General features: G+C 44.8%; 1 protein-coding gene across 2 annotated transcripts in view; it reads right to left on the reverse strand.

Annotated features, from left to right (window-relative positions):
• Positions 1 to 20,301, reverse strand: part of XRCC1 (X-ray repair cross complementing 1) — a 30,941-nt gene extending 10,640 nt beyond the window's left edge. Inside the window, exons 1-13 of one of the 2 annotated variants that reach the window (XM_066607092.1) lie at positions 20,261 to 20,301; positions 17,822 to 17,982; positions 16,470 to 16,562; positions 16,207 to 16,314; positions 12,710 to 12,868; positions 12,513 to 12,587; positions 10,039 to 10,156; positions 7,042 to 7,148; positions 6,792 to 6,915; positions 5,984 to 6,212; positions 5,676 to 5,792; positions 3,702 to 3,795; positions 2,701 to 2,884 (exon numbers count right to left, since the gene is read on the reverse strand). In XM_066607092.1, the coding sequence (XP_066463189.1) occupies positions 2,701 to 2,884; positions 3,702 to 3,795; positions 5,676 to 5,792; positions 5,984 to 6,212; positions 6,792 to 6,915; positions 7,042 to 7,148; positions 10,039 to 10,156; positions 12,513 to 12,587; positions 12,710 to 12,868; positions 16,207 to 16,314; positions 16,470 to 16,562; positions 17,822 to 17,872 (1,459 nt within the window). In that variant the 5' untranslated portion in view covers positions 17,873 to 17,982; positions 20,261 to 20,301. Of the gene's footprint in view, positions 1 to 2,694; positions 2,885 to 3,701; positions 3,796 to 5,675; positions 5,793 to 5,983; positions 6,213 to 6,791; positions 6,916 to 7,041; positions 7,149 to 10,038; positions 10,157 to 12,512; positions 12,588 to 12,709; positions 12,869 to 16,206; positions 16,315 to 16,469; positions 16,563 to 17,821; positions 17,983 to 20,260 lie in introns of both variants that reach the window. The other variant, XM_066607091.1, reaches the window with a different exon arrangement.
• Positions 20,302 to 22,587: the final 2,286 nt, after the last annotated feature.

Consider the following 22,587-nt stretch of genomic DNA (forward strand, 5'->3'; position numbering starts at 1 on the left):
GCGTCCTGTATTGCCACTGCCTAAGATCGCTGTAACAAGCAATAAAGCATGGCAGGAGAGAAGTCCTGCTATGCCTTATTGCAGCGATCATTAGTGCTGTAGTAAAAGTCCCTCAGAGGGACACAGATGGTGTAAAAATAAACGTAAGATAAAGTACAAAAAATAAAAATGTAAAAGAAAAATGTTAAAACACTTTTTTAATGCTTTTTCTCATATTAGCATAAAAAAAAATAAAAAATCCCACATATTTGGTATCGACGCGTCCGTAACGACGTGTACAATAAATTGAACATGCTTTTTATCCTGCACGGCAAAAAGCGTTAAAGAAAATGCTAAAAAACTAAAAATTTGCATTTTGCCTCCCAAAAAACACAATAAAAGTGATAAAAAAAACCCTGTGTGCCCCAAAATGGAACCAATAAAAACTACAGCTCGTCTTGCAAAAAATAATCCCTCAGAGAGCTCCGTCCATGGAAAAATAAAAAAGTTATAGCACTTTGAATGCAGTGATTTTAGAAAAAAATAATTTCCAAAAAAAAGGGTTTTTATTGTGGAAAAACCTAAAAAAAAAATAAGAATTTTGGTATCGCTGTAACGGTACCGGCCCGCAGAAAAAAATGTAGTCTGTCATTTATGCTGCATAATTAACGCTTTAAAAAACAAATAAAAATCTAAGGCAGAATTGATGCGTTTTCTCTCCCTGCGATCATAAAAAAAAATAATAAAAGATTTACAATGTAGTCTATGTACCCAAAAATGGTACCAATAAAAATTACAGCTCGCCACTCAAAAAACAAGCCCTTATACGGCTGCGTCGACGGAAAAATAAAAAAAGTTATGACTTTTGAAAAATGGAGATGAAAAAATACCAAAAATCGTTTGGTCCTCAACGACCAAAATAGGCCGTGTCATTAAGGGGTTAAAAACCCAAACATTTGGTATTGCTGCATAGATAGGAGTTATTAAATTTCTATTAATTTTTTTTTTTATCCCACATGGGAATGTAATCAGAAAAATTATACACAATGCACTATTTTGGTCACCCCCATCTCCAAGAAAAAAAAAAAAATTAATAAAAAGCAATCAAAAGGGCTTTTTCACATTCCCATTTCACCAAATTTACCAAGTTTTAAAAAGTTCAAAACATTATATAGTCAAAATACTAACAACCAACTGTCCGTCCGTGAGTTACAAGCTCCGCCCCTGATCACATGACAGTGACGTCAAAGGTCCTAAAACATAAAAAATGCAGAGCACGACAGCAGCCATGTGCTCACAGGACCCGTGATGATATCAGTCATGTGATTAGTCACCTGGGCTCTGTGTCTGAGTTACATGCTCCGCCCCTGATCACGACTGACGTCATCACAGGTCCTTCATTCCTGTGCAGATCCCCTACTAACCTCCGCAGCCTCAGTTGCTATGAAATACTAACGACCACCTGTCTGTAAGTGAGTGACTGTGTGAGTTACATGTGAAGATGCCACCGTGATGTGATTAGTCACTGGTTCTGAGCTCCGCCCCGATCACACGACAGTGACATCATCACAGGTCCTTTATTTTATTAAAAACCTGCAGAATAGGACAGCAGCCGTGGGCTTACAGCACCTGTGATGATGTCACAGTCATATGATCAGTCACCTGTGTGGGAAGAGTCCTGGGTCAAATGACCAGGAGGTGATCAGTGTGTGCAGGACTCTGTTGTGCTAGTTGTGATCCCTGTTGTATGGGATGAAAAATGTATGTAGCAGAGCTGTATGTGATGTACATGTAGCAGAGCTGTGTGTGTGAGATGTGCCTGTAGCAGAAATGTGTGGCACATTGCGACACCAGAAACACTGGCGCTATAATTTTCTAATAATTACTAGTACAGTAGTGCCTTGACATACAAGTTTAATCCGTTCCATGACATGCAATGTCATTGAATGACTGATCGGTTAACCCAGCGGCGGCTTTCATTGGCTGACGCAGAACTGGATTAACCAATCAGAGCGTTAAGCTTGCTGGAGGCGAGGCATTCAAGCCTCGCATCCAGAAAGCAATGCTCTGTCGGCGTGGAGGAGAACACGACAGCCTGCAGCAGCAGCACCGCAGACCATTGTGTGTACTGAAACGCCATCGATAGGTATTACACCCTGCCCCCTAAGCCTCAGCTTGCGAGCTGCTTGACTTGCAAGCAGGCTTATAACCCGAGTTTTTGCTCTTAAATCAGAACAAAAATTCGGGAGAGAGCCTGCTCGCAAGTCAAAAAACTCACAAGCTGAGGCACTCACATCCCTAGGAACCACTTTATATTAAAACAAAACGACAAGCCACCACATGGCAATGTAGATGAAAAAAGTTATGTTTTTCTTTTTTTTTTTTAAATAGGTCATGAAAATATAAGGAAAAAGGTCTGTGTCATCTAGGGGTTAACATAAGTTGTCTTAAAGCACAGTGACCATTTAAAGAGGTTGTGGCAGTATAGAGAAAAGGGGCTTGTTTTGCTACAGGAAAAGCACCCTCTTGTCTGTGGGCTACTCCAACTTGGTCTCAATGCAATGCCAGGCACAGTCATGGGCAGGAGTGGGACTGCCTACAGTATATCAATACAGACCCTTTTATCTAAATCTCATAAACCTCTCCATAGCACCTCATCAAGGAAAGGGGGAAACCGTGGCTTACTACAGAAAACAAAAACAATCATCTGCATACCTGCACCCGTTTCTTCTCCATCTGTAGACCCTCCATATTCATCCTCATCTTTTGGGGTATTATCTCTTTTCAATACACTGGGTTTTTCTTCCTCTTCCTCACTGTCTTCTATGACAGTGACTCTTGCAGGTTTGGCCTTTGCAGGACTGGAAGACTGATTCTTGTGGTTTGTCCGTCCAGAGTCAGGATTCTGGAATAGAGATGTAACATGTTGAAGAGACCTTGCGGTCCTGGACAATAAAAAAAAAAAGAAGATGGCCGTACCGTTTCTCTGACTACCTGATACACACTGTACATTAGTATACATCGGTAGTCCAAGACACTACATGCTGACTGGCCAGTACTGCTCACATGGCAGCGCTGACCAATCAAAATGAGATAATGATGCATACTAATACACAGCGTGCATAAGGCAGGCAGAGAAGCAGTGCGGCCATCTTTGTTTGTCCAGGTCCAGAGAGTCGCTTTAATGAGCAAAAAAACCTAAAAAAAACTATAACTCCTATTATCTGCTACTATTTCCCTGTGCAAGTCAAAATATATTCCTTCTGAAGATCTCTCACCATGATCCTTAAAGGGATATTCTTACGTTATAATAAGGAGCTGGTATATCGCTAGGATAGGCTATAACTTTATGATTGGTGGGGGTTTAACCTCTGCGAATTAAGAGGCCACATCACTAATGTCATGCTGCATCCCTCCTAAGTCTAACCTTCGCAGTGGCGCCACAACCACCAGTTGTGTGCCCAGAACCGCACTGACTTGAACTGGTGCTGCTGAGCTCCATTCCAAGTATCAGTAGGAGTTTCAGAGGTCAGAGCCCCATAGATGATAAAGTAATAGTATATTTTAGTGATCCAGCATCACCCTGCTATCAGATATAAATAAACCTACAATTAATAACTATTTGGACAGACTTTAAGGATTTTTCACGAGTGTTTTGAACAGTCTTCCACTTGGAGCTGTAGACATTTACTGTAAGACACATTAGTAATATATCCACTTACTGGTCTGTGTGTTGGAGCTTTGTGTCGGGGTGGAGAGTCGTCGTCGCTGTAGTCATCCTCTTCACTGCTGCTGTCAGCTCCATCCATCAAATATCTGGAGAGAACATGACATGTTAAAGCTCAGAACAAGGCAGTGAAGGCGAGACCATTGTGCAGTCATGGAAGCTAATCAAGTCTATCGTGCTTCAATCTATACAACTACTGTATTTTTGTACTAAAAGCCACTTCTTAGCAAGAAAAAAAATCTAGCTAAAAACTGATGTCAGAAGAGCCCGGCAGCGCTAGACCCTCTGACCGCTTCCATAGTCATCAGTTACAGCGCTTTTGCATATCACAGGCTCCGACTTCTTTTTTTAATTCAATAAAGTTTATTGAGAGTTTTGCATTTTTTCCCCAGACATGAACTTACATTTCTTCCCGCCTCCCTTCTCTCTTATATTCCCAACAGTTAAATATAAGCTTTGACTTCTGATACTTCACCTTTGGCGCCTGCGCTGTGTGTACAGAAAGTGCAGTAACACCCGGACTGGATCCATGCAGGGAAGGTAAAGTAGTTACTGCTGGGGTTTGCTGCCCCCCCCCCCCCAAACCTCCTCTGATCAGCTGATTAAAGTGGCTGTGGCGCTCTTCTCAGGTCACGTTCTTCAATCACATGGCCTGAGAGCAGCTTGGTCCCATTCAACTGAACAGGACTGAGTTGTAATACACGGCAAAGCCATTCTAAAATCTGAAATATACTGTGCCTGGTATCCAGTGAAGGAACAGTGGCCCTGAGTGCAGTGGGCATTTCAGATAGCCGATTGGCAGAGGTCACAAGCAGCAGACCCTACTGATCTAATATCGATGACCTATTCTACAGATAGATTCATCAATGTTGAAGTCCGGGAAAACCCTTTAAAAAGAATGTGTCCCTTGCTGTTTGCTGTGCTCTATACAAGGACAGAATAAATTACTGACAGACGATGATTCCATTGATGATTCCTATACTTCATTTTCCGCTGTGATTTCCATTAAAATCACCTTTTTTCTGTTGTGGGACGAGAACACTGTAGTCCTCTCCATTCTGTGAGGGCACACTGTGATCCTAGATATTCATTAGCTGTGGCCACTGATTGATCGCTTTCTTCCTATGCATAGTATAGGAAAATAAGCTGTCAATCATTAGAGAGGGCGGGGTTTGCGCGCCATTCATGAACGCAGGCACTCCGAGCTGCAGCAGGCGATTTCAAGAAAATTACAGCCGCAAATAAACTAAAATGAAGCATGGATGTAGTCACAGCAGCTTACGCTCCCAGATAAGGCGGTATAAGCCTGATCACAGATTTCTCTTAAATACATAATGAAGGCTTAAGGGGGTTTAAAGAGTAAAAATTAGCGTTTGCTTCTTTTTTTCCACCAGAAATGTGACCATCTGATGTGGTTAAGCTCACATGTTTACTGCATACTGATATACACTCAACTCAATGGACAGCACAGTATGCAGTTAGCGCCCTCTAGCGGTGGCAGCAGGAAGAAACATTTTTTTAGGGTAATTATCTATGCATCTGTGCCAGAATTTTTTTTTGCTAATTTTGACGCACACCACATTTGCAAAAAAAAATTTGCAATGTTTTTCATTTTAACACTGCATTTGCCATTTTTTGGGTGGGGCTTATTGAAAGCGGCATGGTTGCCCCTGGATTAACAGATTTAGTACAATTTTTATTAGAAATTGACCCAAAATATAGCGCAAATCTACTCTGGCTCATATCTGCATTTTAGGGGCATGGATTAGTCATAGATGTGACAAATTTCTTAAAAGGCATGCGTGCAGGATTGCCAGTTTTTCTTGACATCAGTTTTTACATCTATGTAGATGATATGGAGCTCTGTATCTCAAAAATATGCATTTACAAATTAATCATTGCATAAATATGGACCCAAAACCCACATAATTAAGATACTTAAACTAAACTTACAACCTCCATCACTTACTTCTTGTACGGTAAACACTGCTTCTTCCTGTAACAGTCCAGAACCCACTCCTTGCGCACAATGATTCCTCCCGCAGCCTTTACTTGACTATACTTTGGTGTGTTGGCAAACGCACAGCTAAAATATATAATAAATGCGATTAGCAAGAACCATGATTTCAGTCTAACCTATTGTACTTTTGCTAAGGGCTGCTACGAATCACCATCTACAATGAAGGACTGTCTATGAAGGGGAAGGGGGGGGGGGGGGGGTCAAACTTAAACTGTTGGTTACGAAGTTCTCATGTTCACAAAGCATGAGCAACATACATGAGGTGGGTGCTGTCTGGAGTCCAGTCTGGTCTGTATTTGGCCCCCATTTCCAGAGCTTTATCCCTAAGGTCAGATCGGAATGGATTCTGGAAACCACTCAGCACAAACACTGTTCCCTGCAAGAGTCGATTCAGCTCTACCGGCTGGGAGCTCGGAGGAGTCTTCTTATGAGAGGTTTTCTCTGGTGGAGGGGTCTTCTTTACCGAGGGGGCAGGCTGCACCTCAGCTAAAATGACACAAAGGTTAGTTGACACTGTTTAAAGGTAGTTCCAGCATGTACTATGGACATGGTTAAATAGCAACCTCATAATATAAAGGCAAACACTAGATCACAATGTATTAGTTACAAGGAAAGAACTGCGGTCTCCCTGCTGCTCCTCAGCAGACTAAAGTCTACAGTATTGGATGGAGACCAGGGTATAAGACTGAACAAGAAGATGGAATTCTCCATAGCCATTTACTTTCGGATAACTGCCAAAGTTTACTGCAGCAAAGAGAATAACCTTCCGTCATTAGGAAATTGCTATTTAAGCTATTCTCTATTACTGTATATTCATTCAAGTACTTGAAGGCAACATGTCATCACCTTTGAACCCCATAAACTTCGTTATGGAACTTATAGGTAAGTCCCCCCACCCCCCCACCCCACCCCATTGCCTTACCTGGGAGTCCTAACATGTAGTTGAAAGGACTCAAAGGTGATAACAGGTTCCCTTTAAAACCAATGCTGTAAGGTAATTGTAGCTGAGACATGAAATATTAAATGACAGCTGGGAAGAGTTTTATCAGAGTATCTGGACATTACCCTTTATTTTTTTGGATAGGGGCTGAGAGTTGCTCTCTTTGGAATGGGATGGGGAAGCCTTTGGATGTGGATGGCTGGAGGACTCTTTTTTGAACTCAAACTTGCGTTTACCAGATGATGGATCCTAGAAGTGAAAGGAGGAATTAAAAAAATGCTACGTTACTTTGACAGGTTGTCGGATAAGATAAAGTAGTAAATGTCAGTCCCGCTATACAGGACGATCATATATCCTGATGATAGGTCCCATTACCTTTGGTGTTGTGCTGCTCGGTGGTGTTTTAGTGATGGGTTTTTCAGCACTAGTTTCTGTGGAACTGGTCCCCTGTAATGCCACCGCTGCATAGCTGGTCTGTGGGGCTATATGGCGAAACAAAAGGGACACTCAGCAACGGTCCAGGAATATATAGAGATCGTCAGACAATACAAGTTCAACTCAAATGCAGATTACTGTAGTGTTCTTCAAATGGTTCAGGATGAGGAAGCAATGTATTGTTGGGTAATAATAATAATCTTTATCTGTATAGCGCCAACATATTCCGCAGCGCTTACATAGACAGGGGGGATACAGAAAGACAAAATACAAACATTACAGAACCACGGTTACATAGTAATCAGCTGATGGAAACAATAGGGGTGCGGGTCCTGCTCCAACGAGCTTACATACTACAAGTAATGGGGTGATACAGAAGGTAAAGGGGCTGGAGATATGCACGGTATGGCGAGGTGGAGAGTGAGGGATGTTATACACAGACAATGGTCAGACATTTGGCCGTGTGACGGCAGAATCGGTATGACTGCAGGAGCGGTTTATGATGGCTAGCAGGGATTGCAGTTGAGTGAAAGCAACTGAATGGTAAGCTACCTGTTTAACCCCGTAACACACAATGCTGTACATCTACAGTATCATAGAAGAGAGATGTGACAGAATGCAAGGTGCAAATATAAAGAGTCTTTATTCTTGGAGGATCTTGGATGACTCTAGATTGGAGCCATGGATCCTGGTTCCAGGTGACCATGCATATGTTGCCCCACTATTGAGGTGCTCTGGATTGTGCTGCTGGCAACGTGTTTGTTTCTATGCACTTATCATGTTGGCATGGCAGCTGTGTTGGTGTGATCCGGAATGGAAGTGTGACTGACGGCACCATCTTGGACTGATAGTATCAGAAAAAATGCAGATTCCATTAGATTTACCCCTGAAACACTGCAATCTCTGTCAATCGTGGTGTGGACAAAATGAGGGACTTTTTGTTCTGTCCCTGTCAGCACTGGCAACCTGATTACACCAAAGAAGAAAAATCACGCCACAATGCAAAAATAAAGTGCTTTTTGTAAGTCAATTTCCTTTAATCAAAAAGTCACAAAATCACACTTATTATATATCCTATACAATAAAATTATCCATTATATTCCTTTTAATAGAGACCTGAAAAAAGAAGGCTTTAATTTGCCATATAGACTTAAAGGGGTGGTCTCGCGAAACCAAGTGGGGTTATACACTTCCGTATGGCCATATTAATGCACTTTGTAATGTACATTGTGCATTAAATATGAGCCATACAGAAGTTATTCCACTTACCTGCTCCGTTGCTGGCGTCCCCGTCTCCATGGTTCCGTCTAAATTGCTTTTTTAGACGCGCTTGCGCAGTCCGGTCTTCTCTATTCAGCACGAGCCGCTTCAGTGTGCTCCCCGCTACAGCTCTTCTGCGCATGCGCAGACGAGCTGTCACTGCTCGGGAGCGCGCTGCAGCGGCCATTCTGCACCTTCCTCTGTTAGAGGAAGGTGCAGAAACTGGAGCTGCCCAGCGGAGAAGCCCAGCCCAGCCCAGCCCAGCAGCCCCGAGAAGCGTCCCAGGTAAGTGATGGGTCGGGGGGGAACTAGCGCTGCGCCGGGGGAACTAGCGCTGCGCCGTGGGGGGGGGGCTGTCGCTGCGATGGGGGAACTAGCGCTAGGCCGGGGGGGCTGTCGCTGCGATGGGGGGGCTGTCGCTGCGCCGGGGGGGGCTGTCGCTGCGCCGGGGGGGGGCTGTCGCTGCGCCGGGGGGGGGCTGTCGCTGCGCCGGGGGGGGGCTGTCGCTGCGCCGGGGGGGGGCTGTCGCTGCGCCGGGGGGGGGCTGCCGCTAGGCCGGGGGAACTAGCGCTGGGCTCCGGAACCTAGCGCTGGGCTCCGGGGCCTTCACCTGGGCTGAGGGTCTAGCGCTGGGGAGCCGGGGGCTAGCGCCTTACCTGCTGCCTGGCGGTGGGCGTCTGGTCGGCGGCTGCGATGCGTCCGGTTGCCATGGAGACACAGCTGGCGGCGTCTCGGGAGCGCGCACGTCGGGCTGCAGCGAGCGACGGGGAAAGAGCCGGCGGCCATCTTGAGAAAACTTTTATAAGTTGCTGAAACGCTGGAACGGTAAGTACGAACCAGCTAGAAATGTCATTTACAGGGGGGCTTAGTAATGTATGCTTAATGGGGGGGACTGGGCAAAAAAAAAATGTAACTGCTTCCTCGAGACATCTCCTTTAATAATCTTAACATTTTATACCTCATGGAATGTAAGAAAATAGCAGCTATAAGTTTCCTAGCTTTAAAAAAAAACAAAAAACTTCTGACCTGTCCGCGATAGCTCCGTACATTATGCAGTGGCTCAGCATGGTATTGCAAGCACAGGTCCCATTAAAGTGAATGGCTGCTGTGCCTGCAATACCATTGCATAATCTATGGAGCTGTCTGCTTCCTACATCATACATTGTCACAGTGACCCGTTGAACAGCTGATCAACAGACCCTCACAATCCGCTACTCTTCATTTATTTTCACCAAGACAAGCACTTCTAAAAGGTCCTTTTACAAAGACTAACAGGCCTGAACATTCCTCCAAACACTTGTTCGCCCAACAATCGGACCATGTAAAAAGGATCAACCATCGGCGTTCCCCCATTCGCTGGCTGATTTTTTCCAGTTACAGCGAGCATAATAATGCTTGCTAATAAGCCTGTACATCTCTTCATTTTAACGAGCAGAGGTACAGCCAGCCTATGGAGACAAATGATCAGAATTACAATAGTGTGTCTCAATAAGCAGATTCTCAGCCCATGCGAAGGAAAACGAAACGTCTCAAATCGGAGCTTGTTACATCGGCCCGAGAACTCAGCCTGTCTTAAGGGACCCTGAGAAAACGTCAGCGATCAGATGATTACTGCAGCGCCAGCACTGCACTTGTTGGTTCACATACATAAACGGGCATAATTCACATGACTCCTACCTTTTGGGGGAGTTATTTCGGTTTTGTTTGTGCGATTGAAAAAAAGACTTCCTGGACGCATGGAGGGGGATGAACTCTCCTCCTCTTTCACCTTAAAATGGCCCAGTTTTGTGACTTTCTGTAGGGAATAATTATGCAAAAAAAGGAAGGTTAAATGAGTTTTTTCAATAAAAAGCCCCTTTCCATTAGTAAATAGAGCACTACCTCTGTGATCACTGCCCTCTAGTACTAGGGGGTACAATAAGGCTGATAAAGGGCACACTCGGCTAGAGACATTTAGGCTACAGACTCTCCATTTCCAACTATATCAAAATATAGTATCAAAGGCAACTTTAAGTCAGGATCTTCTAATTGTACACATTTTCAGAAAATTGTTAATCTCTATATAACGCTAGCAATACGGTCTCCCCAATCTGTAAGTACTTCAGGGAACGTGGAACATATGAATACGTATTTCCCAAAAAATTTTCACTATGGAAAACGACCTTCGTAGTGTCATGAGTAACAAAGATAAAAAGGAGGGTGGAGCAAGACCCAGCGAGAGCGGTGAAATGGTTCTGGAGTAAAGAGTGTTTCCAATGATGGAGGTGCTGCCAACCAGACAACGCTCCACCAAGGTGGGCACGAGTATAGGGAGGGAGAATGTGGTAAAATAGTGTTGTGAAGGCGCAGCACTTCCACTGGGTAAACGGAATTGCGGATTCCACAGTGGATTTTGCCCATAGGGAATCATTGGCCATCCGTGGTCCATTAAATTCATTTTTGCACCCGCGGATGGCATTTTAAAAGAATTGTGTTTTTCACGCGCGGGAGAAAAAACACGGCATGCTCTATTTTGCCGCGGATTCCGTGCGGATCAGCCACATTGCTATCACATTCATAGCAATGTGTGCAGATATCTGCAGGCAAAAAAAATACCATTTAAAGCAAATCCGCACGGAATCTGCCGCGGAAATCCGCAACAGATTCTGCGCGAATTGTATTTTTCTAGTAGACATGAGGCCTAAGCTGGATGAAAGCACTTTTTTTAATTTAACATAAAGAACCAGCAAGTGAGTACGCGTTTCGGGGTCGAGTTCTGTACGTAGAGGGAAAACCGGGAGGAAAAAGGTGCTTCAAGCTGAAATACGATACACCGCATTACATGGTTTTATATCTTTACATGAACTACTGACTCATGCAAAAATCTTAAAACACAATAAGCAACGCCAAAGATGACAATACGCATCCTGATTCTTCAGTGACTACTATGCACAACAGGACATCCAATGTAGTAAACCTGTTTAACCCCTTAACAGCCCATGTCCTAAATGACCACTTTGTAGTGATTATATGTACTTGGTTGAATGAGCCTAACTAATAATTTCTGCACCATTATTTTCAGGGCACATAGGGCCGTTTCTAATAAAATATATTTCTAAAAAAAAAAAAGTTTTACCTACTTTGAGTTTTATTAGTCAGAAAGTGTATAAAAAGCTATAAAAAATTATAGTTCCTTGTTTGAAAATGGATACTGAAAGTTACAGAAGGGTTCCCCATTTTATTTAGGTCATTTTGATATGTAATATGTATAGCCTCAGGTAAACGGGACACTATGATGGCTTTTTGTTTTGGCGTGGGCGGTATGTTTTTCCCCTTTTATTTGTATCTTGCTGTATAATTTGTTTCGATTTATCTTTGTGCATATTTTGCTGCACAACATATCCTCCATCAGTTCATAAAAACATTATTTTTTTTTTCTCCTTTTTCCATTGTAATGGGGGTATCCATGTTAGCCCTGGTGACCAGGGGAAATACCCCTCCACTGTGGCATTAGTAACTGGCAGAATTGGACACGATCTGCTAAACCAAAGCAGCTCTGCCACACTGGAAGGCATCCAGCAATCATATGATCGCTGGGTCCAATAGCGACAGCGCACATCAGCTGCCTCTATGCATTGGATAGCACTTCTTGAGTGCTTTGTAGGCAGAAGTTGGTATAAAGTGCTCCAGTTTTCTCCTCAGGGTCCAGCTAGCAACTAGACTTGGTACTGCTAAATTGCAAGAGCTTTCAATCTGCATCGTACATTTTCAATGATGTAATTTTAACCCCTTAAGGACCAGACACTATTTGGGGATTTTACCCATGTGGTGGTTTTACTGCCCTATTTTTTTTCCCGTAGTGGAAATTATACTTCCACTGTCACCTTTTACTACACAGCGCTCATTGAGCACTGTGTACTTGGGGAAGGAGAAGGCAGAAAGGGTTAACCCCCCCCCCGCCTTCTCCTCCATTGCTGGACAACCCATCCTGCTTCTGATTGATTGCAGAAGCAGGTGGCTTTAATCCTCACCGTAATTTTACATACTAAATGAGTCCTAAATGGGTTGCAGCCTAAAACCACAGTCACACATGTATGGTTTTAAACTGGTTAATACGCAGGGTGTAATAGAAGTTTGAAATCCCTGAAAAACAAGTTGTTAGTGATACTTACTGGTGAAGAGGGAGGAGGGTCATCTTTGTCCGGGGGCGAGTGAAAACGTATGAATGAAAGTCCATATGCCAGATTCTAGAGGATAATAGAGCCAAAGATACATACAGATTGCACCTTAATGTTTTTTAACATATTGGACGTCTGTCCCCGTTCACTCTTGATATGCAGTTTAGGTCTACATTATGTATGCAGCTTACTTTGGTATATGGCTGAGTGCACACAATCTTCACCCTATCCCACTTCTTCTCAGCTGCCGCTTTTACCAGCTTGTCTCCTCCAAACATCCGCGTGCGATTCAGGTTACTGCCATTCTTGCTCTCGCTGGGTGACATAAATGATGACATTCCCAGGATCACCTGATGGATGACAAACATTTCATTACATAGAATGCTAATTGGCCCAATGTCTGATTATAATGTCTAAGGCCTCATCTCCCTACATATGGCAGTGTATCGTGCTCCATGAATTAAGGAAGACCTCAGGCGTGGGTCATGCACCGCTCATCGCCAGCTCATCTAGTTTTCCTCCAGCGATTTGGTCTTTCCCACCGCATGAAGTCAATGAATGTCTCTGATCTAAAGAAGAGCCTGAATACTTTCTAATATACTTTGTGCTTCAGTTTCCCACCATTAACCCCTTAAGGACATGGCCTATTTTGGGCTTAAGGACGCAACGATTTTTGGCGGATTTTCAGCTCCATTTTTCAAAAGCCATAACTTTTATTTTTCCATCGACGCGGCCGTATGAGGGCTTGTTTTTTGCGTGACAAACTGTAATTTTTGATGGTGCCATTTTTGGGTACATATACTACATTGTAAAACTTTTATTATTTTTTTAATAACGGAGAGAAAACGCATCAATTCTGCCATCGATTTTTGAGGTTTTTTTTTTACAGTGTTAATCATGCAGCATAAATGACACTATACATTTTTTTCTGCGGGCCGGTACGGTTACAACGATACCAAAATTCTTATATTTTTTTTTAGGTTTTTCCACTTTTCTGAAATAAAAACCCTTTTTTGGAAATCTTTATTTTTTTCTCTATCGCTGCATTCAAAGTCCTGTAACTTTTTTATTTTTCTATGTACGGAGCTCTGTGAGGGCTTATTTTTTGCGAGATGAGCTTTAGTTTTTATTGGTACCATTTTGGGGAATGTACGGCTTTTTTTGATCACTTTTATTGCATTTTTTGTTATGCTTTTTGGCGTACAAAATAAAAAGCATGTTCAGCTTTTTGTACGTCGTTAAGGACACATCAATACCAAATATGTGCCATTTTAATTTTCTTTTACCTTTTTTTATGCTAATATGAGAAAAAGCACACCATCTATGTCCCTCTGAGGGACTTAAAGCACAGCGCTGATGATCACTGTGATAAGGCATGGTAGGACTTCTGTCCTGCCATGCCTTATCGCTTATACAGTCATCCCAGGCACTGGCAACACAGGACGCTAGTATCTGCGCGCTCCCTCTGTGAACCCATCCCATGCCGCGATCTATATAGATCGCGGCAGGGAAGGGGTTAACAGCGGGGGTTGCTTCTCCGATGCACCCCACTGTTGCAACGGGAGGCCGGCTAACAGTGACAGCCATTTCCCGCTGCAGGATAGCACGAGATCAGTTATGATCTTGCGCTATTCCTACGACGTAAGGGTACGTCATTTTGCGGGAAGTACCCCACTCCCATGACGTACCCTTACGTCATGGGGAGGGAAGGGGTTAAGAAAATATAAACTTGCTGTCAGTGAATGGAACATTCTTGTTTACATGTACAGATTAAAAATAATTTAGAGTCAATACTTCTCACAGCTGAGAGTTTTTCTACAGCTGTATCCAATATAGACACTTCACTGGTGCTGCTTCTGTCCTTACATATTTGTATCTGAACATACATTTTCCAGACAAGCAAATATCCTTCAAGTATATCAAAAATATAATAAAACATTCCATATACTTATTAAGAGAGTTTCTTGGAGTTTCCCTAAAAAATCGGAATGCTCTTAAATGTCTATTAACGGCGCGGTTCTTGCTGCACTGCTGAGTACTGCACATGGGTTTATCACGGGTTTGCAGTTTTAGGCTAGACTTACACAGGCGATTGCAATATCGATGCAAGAAAATCGCGGCAAAAATCGGGTCTTTGATCACGTGTTTCTTAAGCTTCAGCGCTGCTTTTTCTTGCAAAAACATTGCTGCCGCTTGCCTTTTTCTCGTAAGAAAGACAATAGGACTTTCTAATGTTAAAAACGCATCGCATGAAAAGCACAAGCCATCTTTGCTACAGATTTGTTATATTCTCCACTGGTTTAGCTAGCCCCCTCCGATATTCATTTTGTTCTGGCGAGTGTCAAAGTTAGTAATAAATTTTGAGTGTAGGTTCGAAAACTCACTAGAACATGTATTTTTGTAATTTATTACTACCTTTGACACACTCCAGACCAGAATGAATATCGGAAGGGGCTAGCTAAACCAGTGGAGAATATGAAAAATCTGTAGCAGAGATAACACACTGGTGACCCCCTAACACAAATTCAGAGACCATAAAACTTTCACATCCCTTATAAGCAGACTATTTAAGTATTTACTCCTCTACTCATCTTGTACTTGTATTATTTTAGGTGCAAATTAATCACTCCAAGACTGTGCTTCTCATCCTGTTATGACATTGATTTAAGTGCAAATTAATCACACCAGGTCTCTGCCTGTTCATATGTATGCAAAAATGCATGTTTCTTCAGATCTACTCCATAAGCCTGAGGAAGGACCCTGCACAAGTTCAAAAGCACGCTATATCATGTATTTTATCACACTTTGCTCAACTGGCTAACAGGGTACCAATTCTTTTTTCATTCTGCAGAAAGATAGGACATGCCACGATGTTTCTCTCTTGCAACATCACATTAGTAAAACCATCGCAAATGTGAAGAAAACCATTGAAAAGCATGGGCTTCATAATTCTGTGTTTTCACACGCTTTTGCATTGCTGGAAATATCGCGCTATTTTCTCACTCGTGTGAAACCAGCTTTAAGACGATATTCCAATCTGAGACTTTCGTGGTATACCCACAGGATATGCTATGAAATTCTCACAGGTGTAGGTCCCAAACCTATAGTGTGTACTTCTAGTTCTGCCTCCCACTGCCCCCAGCCTGGAACTTACAGAAACAAACGACCGGGTTTCACTCCACTGTTTCCGTAACTCCAATAGAAGTCAATGTGAGTTGCAGAAAGTGTAGCACAGCGAGCCATGCTTTTCCCGGAACTCAAGAACAGAAGAAAAACTGCATATCTCGCTGTGCTACACTGTTGCTGTAACTGCCATTTATTTCTATGGGAATTACAGAAACAGCATAGCAAAGCCCACTCTGCTGTTTCCGCAAGTCCTGACCACCTCATTCAGCAGTCCTGTTGGCAGTTGGGTCCAGAGGTTGGACCCGCATCTATTAGACTTCAATGGCATATCTTGTGGATTTGCAATAAAAGTATATGGGAGTATCCCCTGAATGGGCTCCACCTGTGCTAGCTTTAGAACCTGGGGCAATTTGCAGTAAAACCTCCCAGTTTTTGCCGCATGGCTGCAACCAAAGAGCAAGAGCTGCACTGTGTGTACAGACCCTTACAGAGCTGAAATCTGTTCATGTGAACACTACTGTATCCGTCTTCCAGATGTGGAATGAAAGCCCTCAATCTTTACCTCATATTCCTGCTCGCTAACAGATGTAGAATGTCCGGCCAGAACTTCCACAAAGGCTGAGCCTTCATTTCCAATGTCAATGCTATGGATCTGCTCTTCCTTCTCAAACTATGGAAAGAGACACAGTAAGGATACTTGGTTAGACTGCAGTTTCAGGGTCAGGAGTTAAGAGTCTATTGGAGTGCCTGCAGTACCGATTGTAAATGCATCACCTGACAGGTAACAGACATGGTTATCCATCGCCACCTGTCAGTATTCCATACCTGCAGAATGACAGATATCTGCTTCTCCCCGGCGTGCTGTGCTTTCCATTTACGGTAAGTGTCAGGCTTCAGTAGGTTCTCTGCTGTGTGCGTCTACAAGGCAGAAGAAATAAATGAGTGACTGGAATCCGTAAGACATCCATAAAGAATTGGCCACCCCTTTAGGAGGTCATACACCTTAGGGTCCCTTTACATGGGACAACTGTTGGGTACTTCAGTGCCGACAGCTGTCCCAGAGATAATCGCTCCTATGCTTTCACAGGAGCGAGAATTGTCCAGTGAATGGAGGTGGAGCGCGCCAGAGATCTCCTCCAGGCGTAGTGAAAAGGGGCCCTTTGATAGTCATCAGCCAAACATGTAGTCCTCACAACCCGGTCATACACATGTATGCTCAGATCCTTGGAGCACCCTCTGAGTTTGCTTCCGTTCACATTGCAGTCACAGCAGATTTGCGCCGTCCCATTTATTTCACATTGTTAGAAGGCGCTTATCCTCATGACTGTAGGGGTTTATACAGGACTAGAGAAACATGTTGGATCTAAGCCAATCACATAAAGCATCAGATGTAACCCATTCTCTCCCTATGGTGTACTGTTACACCGCAGTAGGAGAACTGGTCCCAAGAGCTGGTGTAATAATACGCCACAGCAATAGCATGGGCTTGGAAGCTGTGGCCAATCCATCATAGATGGATGCGAGCTGCATAATGCCATACGAACCGCCGTTTAACCCTCTAGGTGCTGCGGTCAGTACTGACCATTGCATTTAAGGGGTTAACAGAGGAATGTAGCTCCCTCTAAAAAAAAAAAAAAAAAAAAAAAAAAAAAACCACAAACAACCCTTACATAGCCCATCTACGGAAAAATTCAGTTTGAATGCGGTGATGTCAAGAATAAGTTATTTTCCAAAAATCGATGGTTTCTATTTTGCAAAACCAAAAAACGGAGGGAGCTCGCCTGTAGGGTCGCCGAGGGTCGTGAAGGCTAACAGCAGCAACAACATTTTACAAAAGTAGAAACACATAATTTGGTATCGCCATAATCAGACCAACCCACAGAACAAAAAAAAGTCAGTGTTCTTTATAGCTCACGGTGAAAGTCATAACCCCATTACCCCCAAAAATGACAACGTGGTAGGCTATTAGCAATAGATCCCCCTCCCTTCAGCAAGTACTGTTTCAACCATCACACTTTTTCTTCTGATGTATTTCCAATGTAGTGGACTGAGAGCAGAGGTGATCAGCACTACAACAGCTGTCCTCCTTGTAGCCCTGCATGTAAGGAAGATGGGGCAGATACTTAAGCTACACAGCTGCCCGGAATACCAGGAGGTATGAAGGGATGGGCACTCACCGAGTCCGCGCTGCTACAAGACACCACGTGCTTCAGTTTGATCTCCGGCATCGTCCTCGTGCTGCTGATCCTCTGCTTCAGGGATGTATGCAGGAACCAAGGAGCCGCTCAACCAACCAGTCTGCTGCGCTGCTCCACAGGTAGGCGCCGCTGCATGTCCACTGAAAGGAAACGGACATCACACTGCTGCAATCACAAAGGTTAAAGGTGTTCAGGGATTATACGGAGCAGGGGCGCGAGGCAATCCTGCTCTATACATGGCTCCACAATGGTACCAATAGAAATTACAGGATGCCCTGCACACAACTACGTCCAGAGCTGCACTCACTGTTCTGCTGGTGGAGTCACTGTGCACATACATTACTTATCCTGTACTGATCCTGAGTTACATCCTGTGTTATACTCCAGAGCTGCACTCACTGTTCTGCTGGTGGAGTCACTGTGTACATACATTACTTATCCTGTACTGATCCTGAGTTACATCCTGTATTATACTCCAGAGCTGTACTCACTATTCTGCTGGTGGAGTCACTGTGCACATACATTACTTATCCTGTACTGATCCTGAGTTACATCCTGTATTATACTCCAGAGCTGTACTCACTATTCTGCTGGTGGAGTCACTGTGTACATACATTACTTATCCTGTACTGATCCTGAGTTACATCCTGTATTATACTCCAGAGCTGCACTCACTGTTCTGCAGGTAGATTTGCCGCAGCAAAATTCCGGACGGAATTTCCGCAGCAAATCTGCCCTGTGTGAACCCAGCCTCAGTGCTGCAGCCAATCACTGGCCTCAGTAGTGATGTGTGTGAGCGGTACAAGATGTCAGTGATTGGCTGCAACAATCACATGGCTAGAGGACATGTGATCAGCTGGCAGGAAGGAAACAGATTAGCAGGGAGCAGCAGAGAATTGGGATGCTTTCGCACCTGCGTTGGCGTCAGTTCAGGGTTCCGTCTCTGTTTTGTTTCCCCATTGATTTCAATTAGGTTTCAAACAAATTAAAAGGATTCCGTTTTGTCTGATTTCCATTGTTTTGGATGGAAAAATAGCCCAATCTGCAGTGTTGGGCCGACTTCACCGCAAAAAATCATGGCATGCTCTAACGTTTTGCGTTCCTTGGAATGCATCGCCCATTGATTTCAATGGGACATCTAATGCCTGGCATGCTGTGCAGCGGGCATGGGAAGCGATTAGGAACGGAACTCCACCAATGCCATGCGGTTTTACCTGGAAACCGCCTCGCATTTGTGGGCAAATCGCACATTCACGGCCCGATACCGCACTTGCCCGTGTCCAGGTCGCCTTTCCCCTCCTCTGTTCGTAAAGCTGAAAAGAGGAATGCCCTGGCCGAACGGACCCATCTTATGACGCAACCGAACAGCGCAGAACGGACAACGGGGTCCCTTCAGTTTCCGCTGAGCTGCCCATCATTTTATCGGAAGGGGAATCCCTGCAGGCAGCGCTATGTCTTCCGGATCTCTGACAGAACCTCGGAGCGCAGCCGTAGACCTGACCTCACTTTTCTGTAAAAAACAAAACAACTGAAACCAGGCGGAACAGCAGCGAACGGAAACCGCTCCGTTTTTTTGAAACCCAATTGAAACCAATAGGGAAAAAAAAGCCGTTTTATTTTATCTTTTCTCCAAACACAGAGCAGAGAGAGACGGAAACCGCGAACTGACCCTAACGCCGGTGTGAGGGCAGCCTGGCATGGGCGAGCAATGCTTGTTCTTATAAAACCTTGTACGCCCCGACAACCGCTATAAACACGAACAGAAGCTTCCCGTAGGTTTGGAGGAGCAGCTCTACAGCCGGCGGGTTCCTCTGGTCCCCCGAAGCAGCCCCCCATCACATGAGCTCCCAACTATAAGGGGGGCGACAGGCTGCAAGCTCCTCCCAGCAGGACCCTCACTCCTCTTTAACCATATCATGTCCGGTCGGGCTCACACCAGCGCATCTCGCAGCAGGCGGGCATTACCTAGGTAGTAGCCGATGGGACCACTGAGATCCCCCACAGGTAATATACCCCATCAGCCCAAAACCGGAGGGTCGCCTTAAAGGGGACACCATTACCCATAAGAGGCTAGTAAGAATGTAAACTCCCCCACAAGCCAGTGATAACGCTATGGTCACGGAGATCGCCATTGGCGCTACCGTGGGGCTTCCATATGGCGAGGAGCTTATGATGGAGCCTGCCACAATATTCATATTTTATGGGTACGTTTCTTATTTCTGTATACTGCAGCACATTCCTGAAGCACGCAGGGGACCCCTTTAATGTGGGACACTATATAGATGGTGCAGGTACAAGCAGTGCACGCGGCCGACGTGCGGTAACCCAGGGCAACGCGGGCCGCCGCCTACACGCAGGCAATAGAACCGATAATGGCACAAAACACACACAGCATCAGCATACAAGCAGCTCCCATACCTCGACCAAACCTCCCGCCCCGGAAGTGCTGTCCCTACAGCTGCACAAGCCGCACCGGAAGTTCGCCGCCGCCATTTTCAGGCAAGCGGAAGTTAGTCGGGAGCCATGTTTGTACACCCAGGGTTATAGGGGAGGCTAGCGTCCATCTTTGTGCACCTTTTTAGCCTCCATATTCCTATCCCGTGAAATGCTGTAAATTCCAGTAATAACTGTATAATGGAGGTGTGAGGAGCATTGGAAGTAGTGGCCGGTAGTAATAATGCAGTGCATTGTGGGGTCAGACTATAGCAGGTGGCATTATGTCATGCAGCGCAGTAATGCGTAGTTTCACGTCCTGTCTTGTCAGTGCAGCAATAGCATTATCACCATAGTGGCCTCATAACTGTGGCAACCGTGTATCACAGCCTGCACACCCAGCGACAGAGACAACCACAGCGCCCCCATCAGCGCAGGCTCACGCGAGCGGAATTTCATCACGTATTACACGTGCATAATATTCTATGGAGTCCGTGAAAGCACATTGATCCATTCACACTTGTGTGTATACATTGTGAATAATATGTACGTAAAGAAGAAGGCAGCGTGTTCTATTTTGCCGCGTATTACGTGCGATAGACCCCCATCGTATATGCGGCGTTTATATGCAGCGGGAAAATGGAAGAAAATGAAACCATTAAGACGGCGCATGACGGCGTGTGTGATGGGCAGGCAAGATTCACTGCCATATTCGGGGATATGCCCGCTCACCGCCGGCTCAAGCAGCGGTAAAATGCTGCGTTATACCAAACGCTCGTATGAGCCCGGCCAAAGAGGAACACTAGTCAGAGCACCATAACATTACCAGACCCGCACCCTATAACAACCACCGGGCCCGAAGAACAGCGCCACTGAGCCTCTAGAACGGCTGCAGATAGCAACCAAAGTGGTTACCAAAATGTCCAATATTTTACAAATGGTGACAAGATTTTTCAGTGTTGTTGCCATTTACAAGCAGCCCTCCGTTGCGCTGCGCGCCTGTGATAAGAGGGTGGTTTCAATCGTGCGGTTTCTCTCCTGCTGCGATAGTGAAAAAGCTGATTATGAAACCAATGATTTTCAATGGTTTCCTTCCCATCAGCGAATTTATTTTTTCACTGACACAGTGTTGAGAGAACTAAAAATCGCGACATGCCCTATCTTTCTGTGATGTTCTTTTATATTTTTTTTTAGCTCCTATGTTTCCCTATGTAGCCCCCCCTTTAATGGCATCACAACACAATCAGGAGTTGTGATGCGACTTTAACATTAGAAAGTATTGACTTTTGCGATTAAAAAACGCGCAATTTTATCGCGGGCGGCAGCGATGTGATGCGAAATTATTCGCAAAAAAAGTATCGCTGACGCACAACATTAGCGGGAACAAAGACGCAGTTTTGCCATGATTTTCTCATAGTAAAATTGCGATCGCCCGTGTGAAACTAGCCTTAAACTGCCTTGGCATCTAGCAGACATACCACTGCCTGTGCCCACAACGAGCAGAAGAAAGGTTGTTTCCCTCCTTCTGCTGTACTCGGTCATTATGTAGTATGAGCTGCGCCGCCAGCAGCACCTGTAGGCGTGAAGCTTAGTGCAGTTATTAGGGGCGGATGAGGGTGCATCAGTCAGTTATTAAGTGCCCCCTCCGCCCTCATCATCTAGCGATGTTATTGGAGGGCTGCAAAGGGAAACTTATAAATGGGACCACAAAGGGGAACTAATAACTGGAGCCACAAAAGGGGGCTGGTACTGTTGTATCTTGTTTCCACCAGAAGAATGGGTGGAGTCAAGCAGTACGCCAATAAACAACACCCACAACTTCATTGGCTAAGCAGGAGAATGGGTGGAGGCAGTACACACCCCCAGGTGTTGATAGGCTGTTCCGTATTCCCCTGCCACTGCACTAAGTGACATGTCAGCTCCGTTGTCCCTGCTTCTATCGGCTGCTGCCCTCCGCTCAGCGGTGTTGGTGCACCGCAGTGCAATATATTTGCCTTCGGAACCCTGATGTCACTTTGGCCGCTAGTAAGCTACCCTCCCCGCTTCCTTAACTGTCTCCTGCGCTCTCCCTTCTCTGATCCCAGCTGCAGCACTTTAATAGTCTCACCTTGCTGACACTTAGCTTGCTGCTCAGGTGCCCTCCGGCTCCTGTTAGTGTTACTGCTGCTGTCAGTTGTCCCATCCCAAGTGCGCTGCTGATGTAATTCCTGCCTCCTGCCCTGCAATCGGCGCCGCTGACCTATAATCTCCACTGCTGTTTCGGGTTACTGTTCTTTCACTCACTGTCAGTCTCCCTGCTTTCTGTCACCGCT

This window comes from Eleutherodactylus coqui, chromosome 6 (assembly GCF_035609145.1).
Source record: "Eleutherodactylus coqui strain aEleCoq1 chromosome 6, aEleCoq1.hap1, whole genome shotgun sequence".
NCBI classification, from domain to species: Eukaryota; Metazoa; Chordata; class Amphibia; order Anura; family Eleutherodactylidae; genus Eleutherodactylus; species Eleutherodactylus coqui.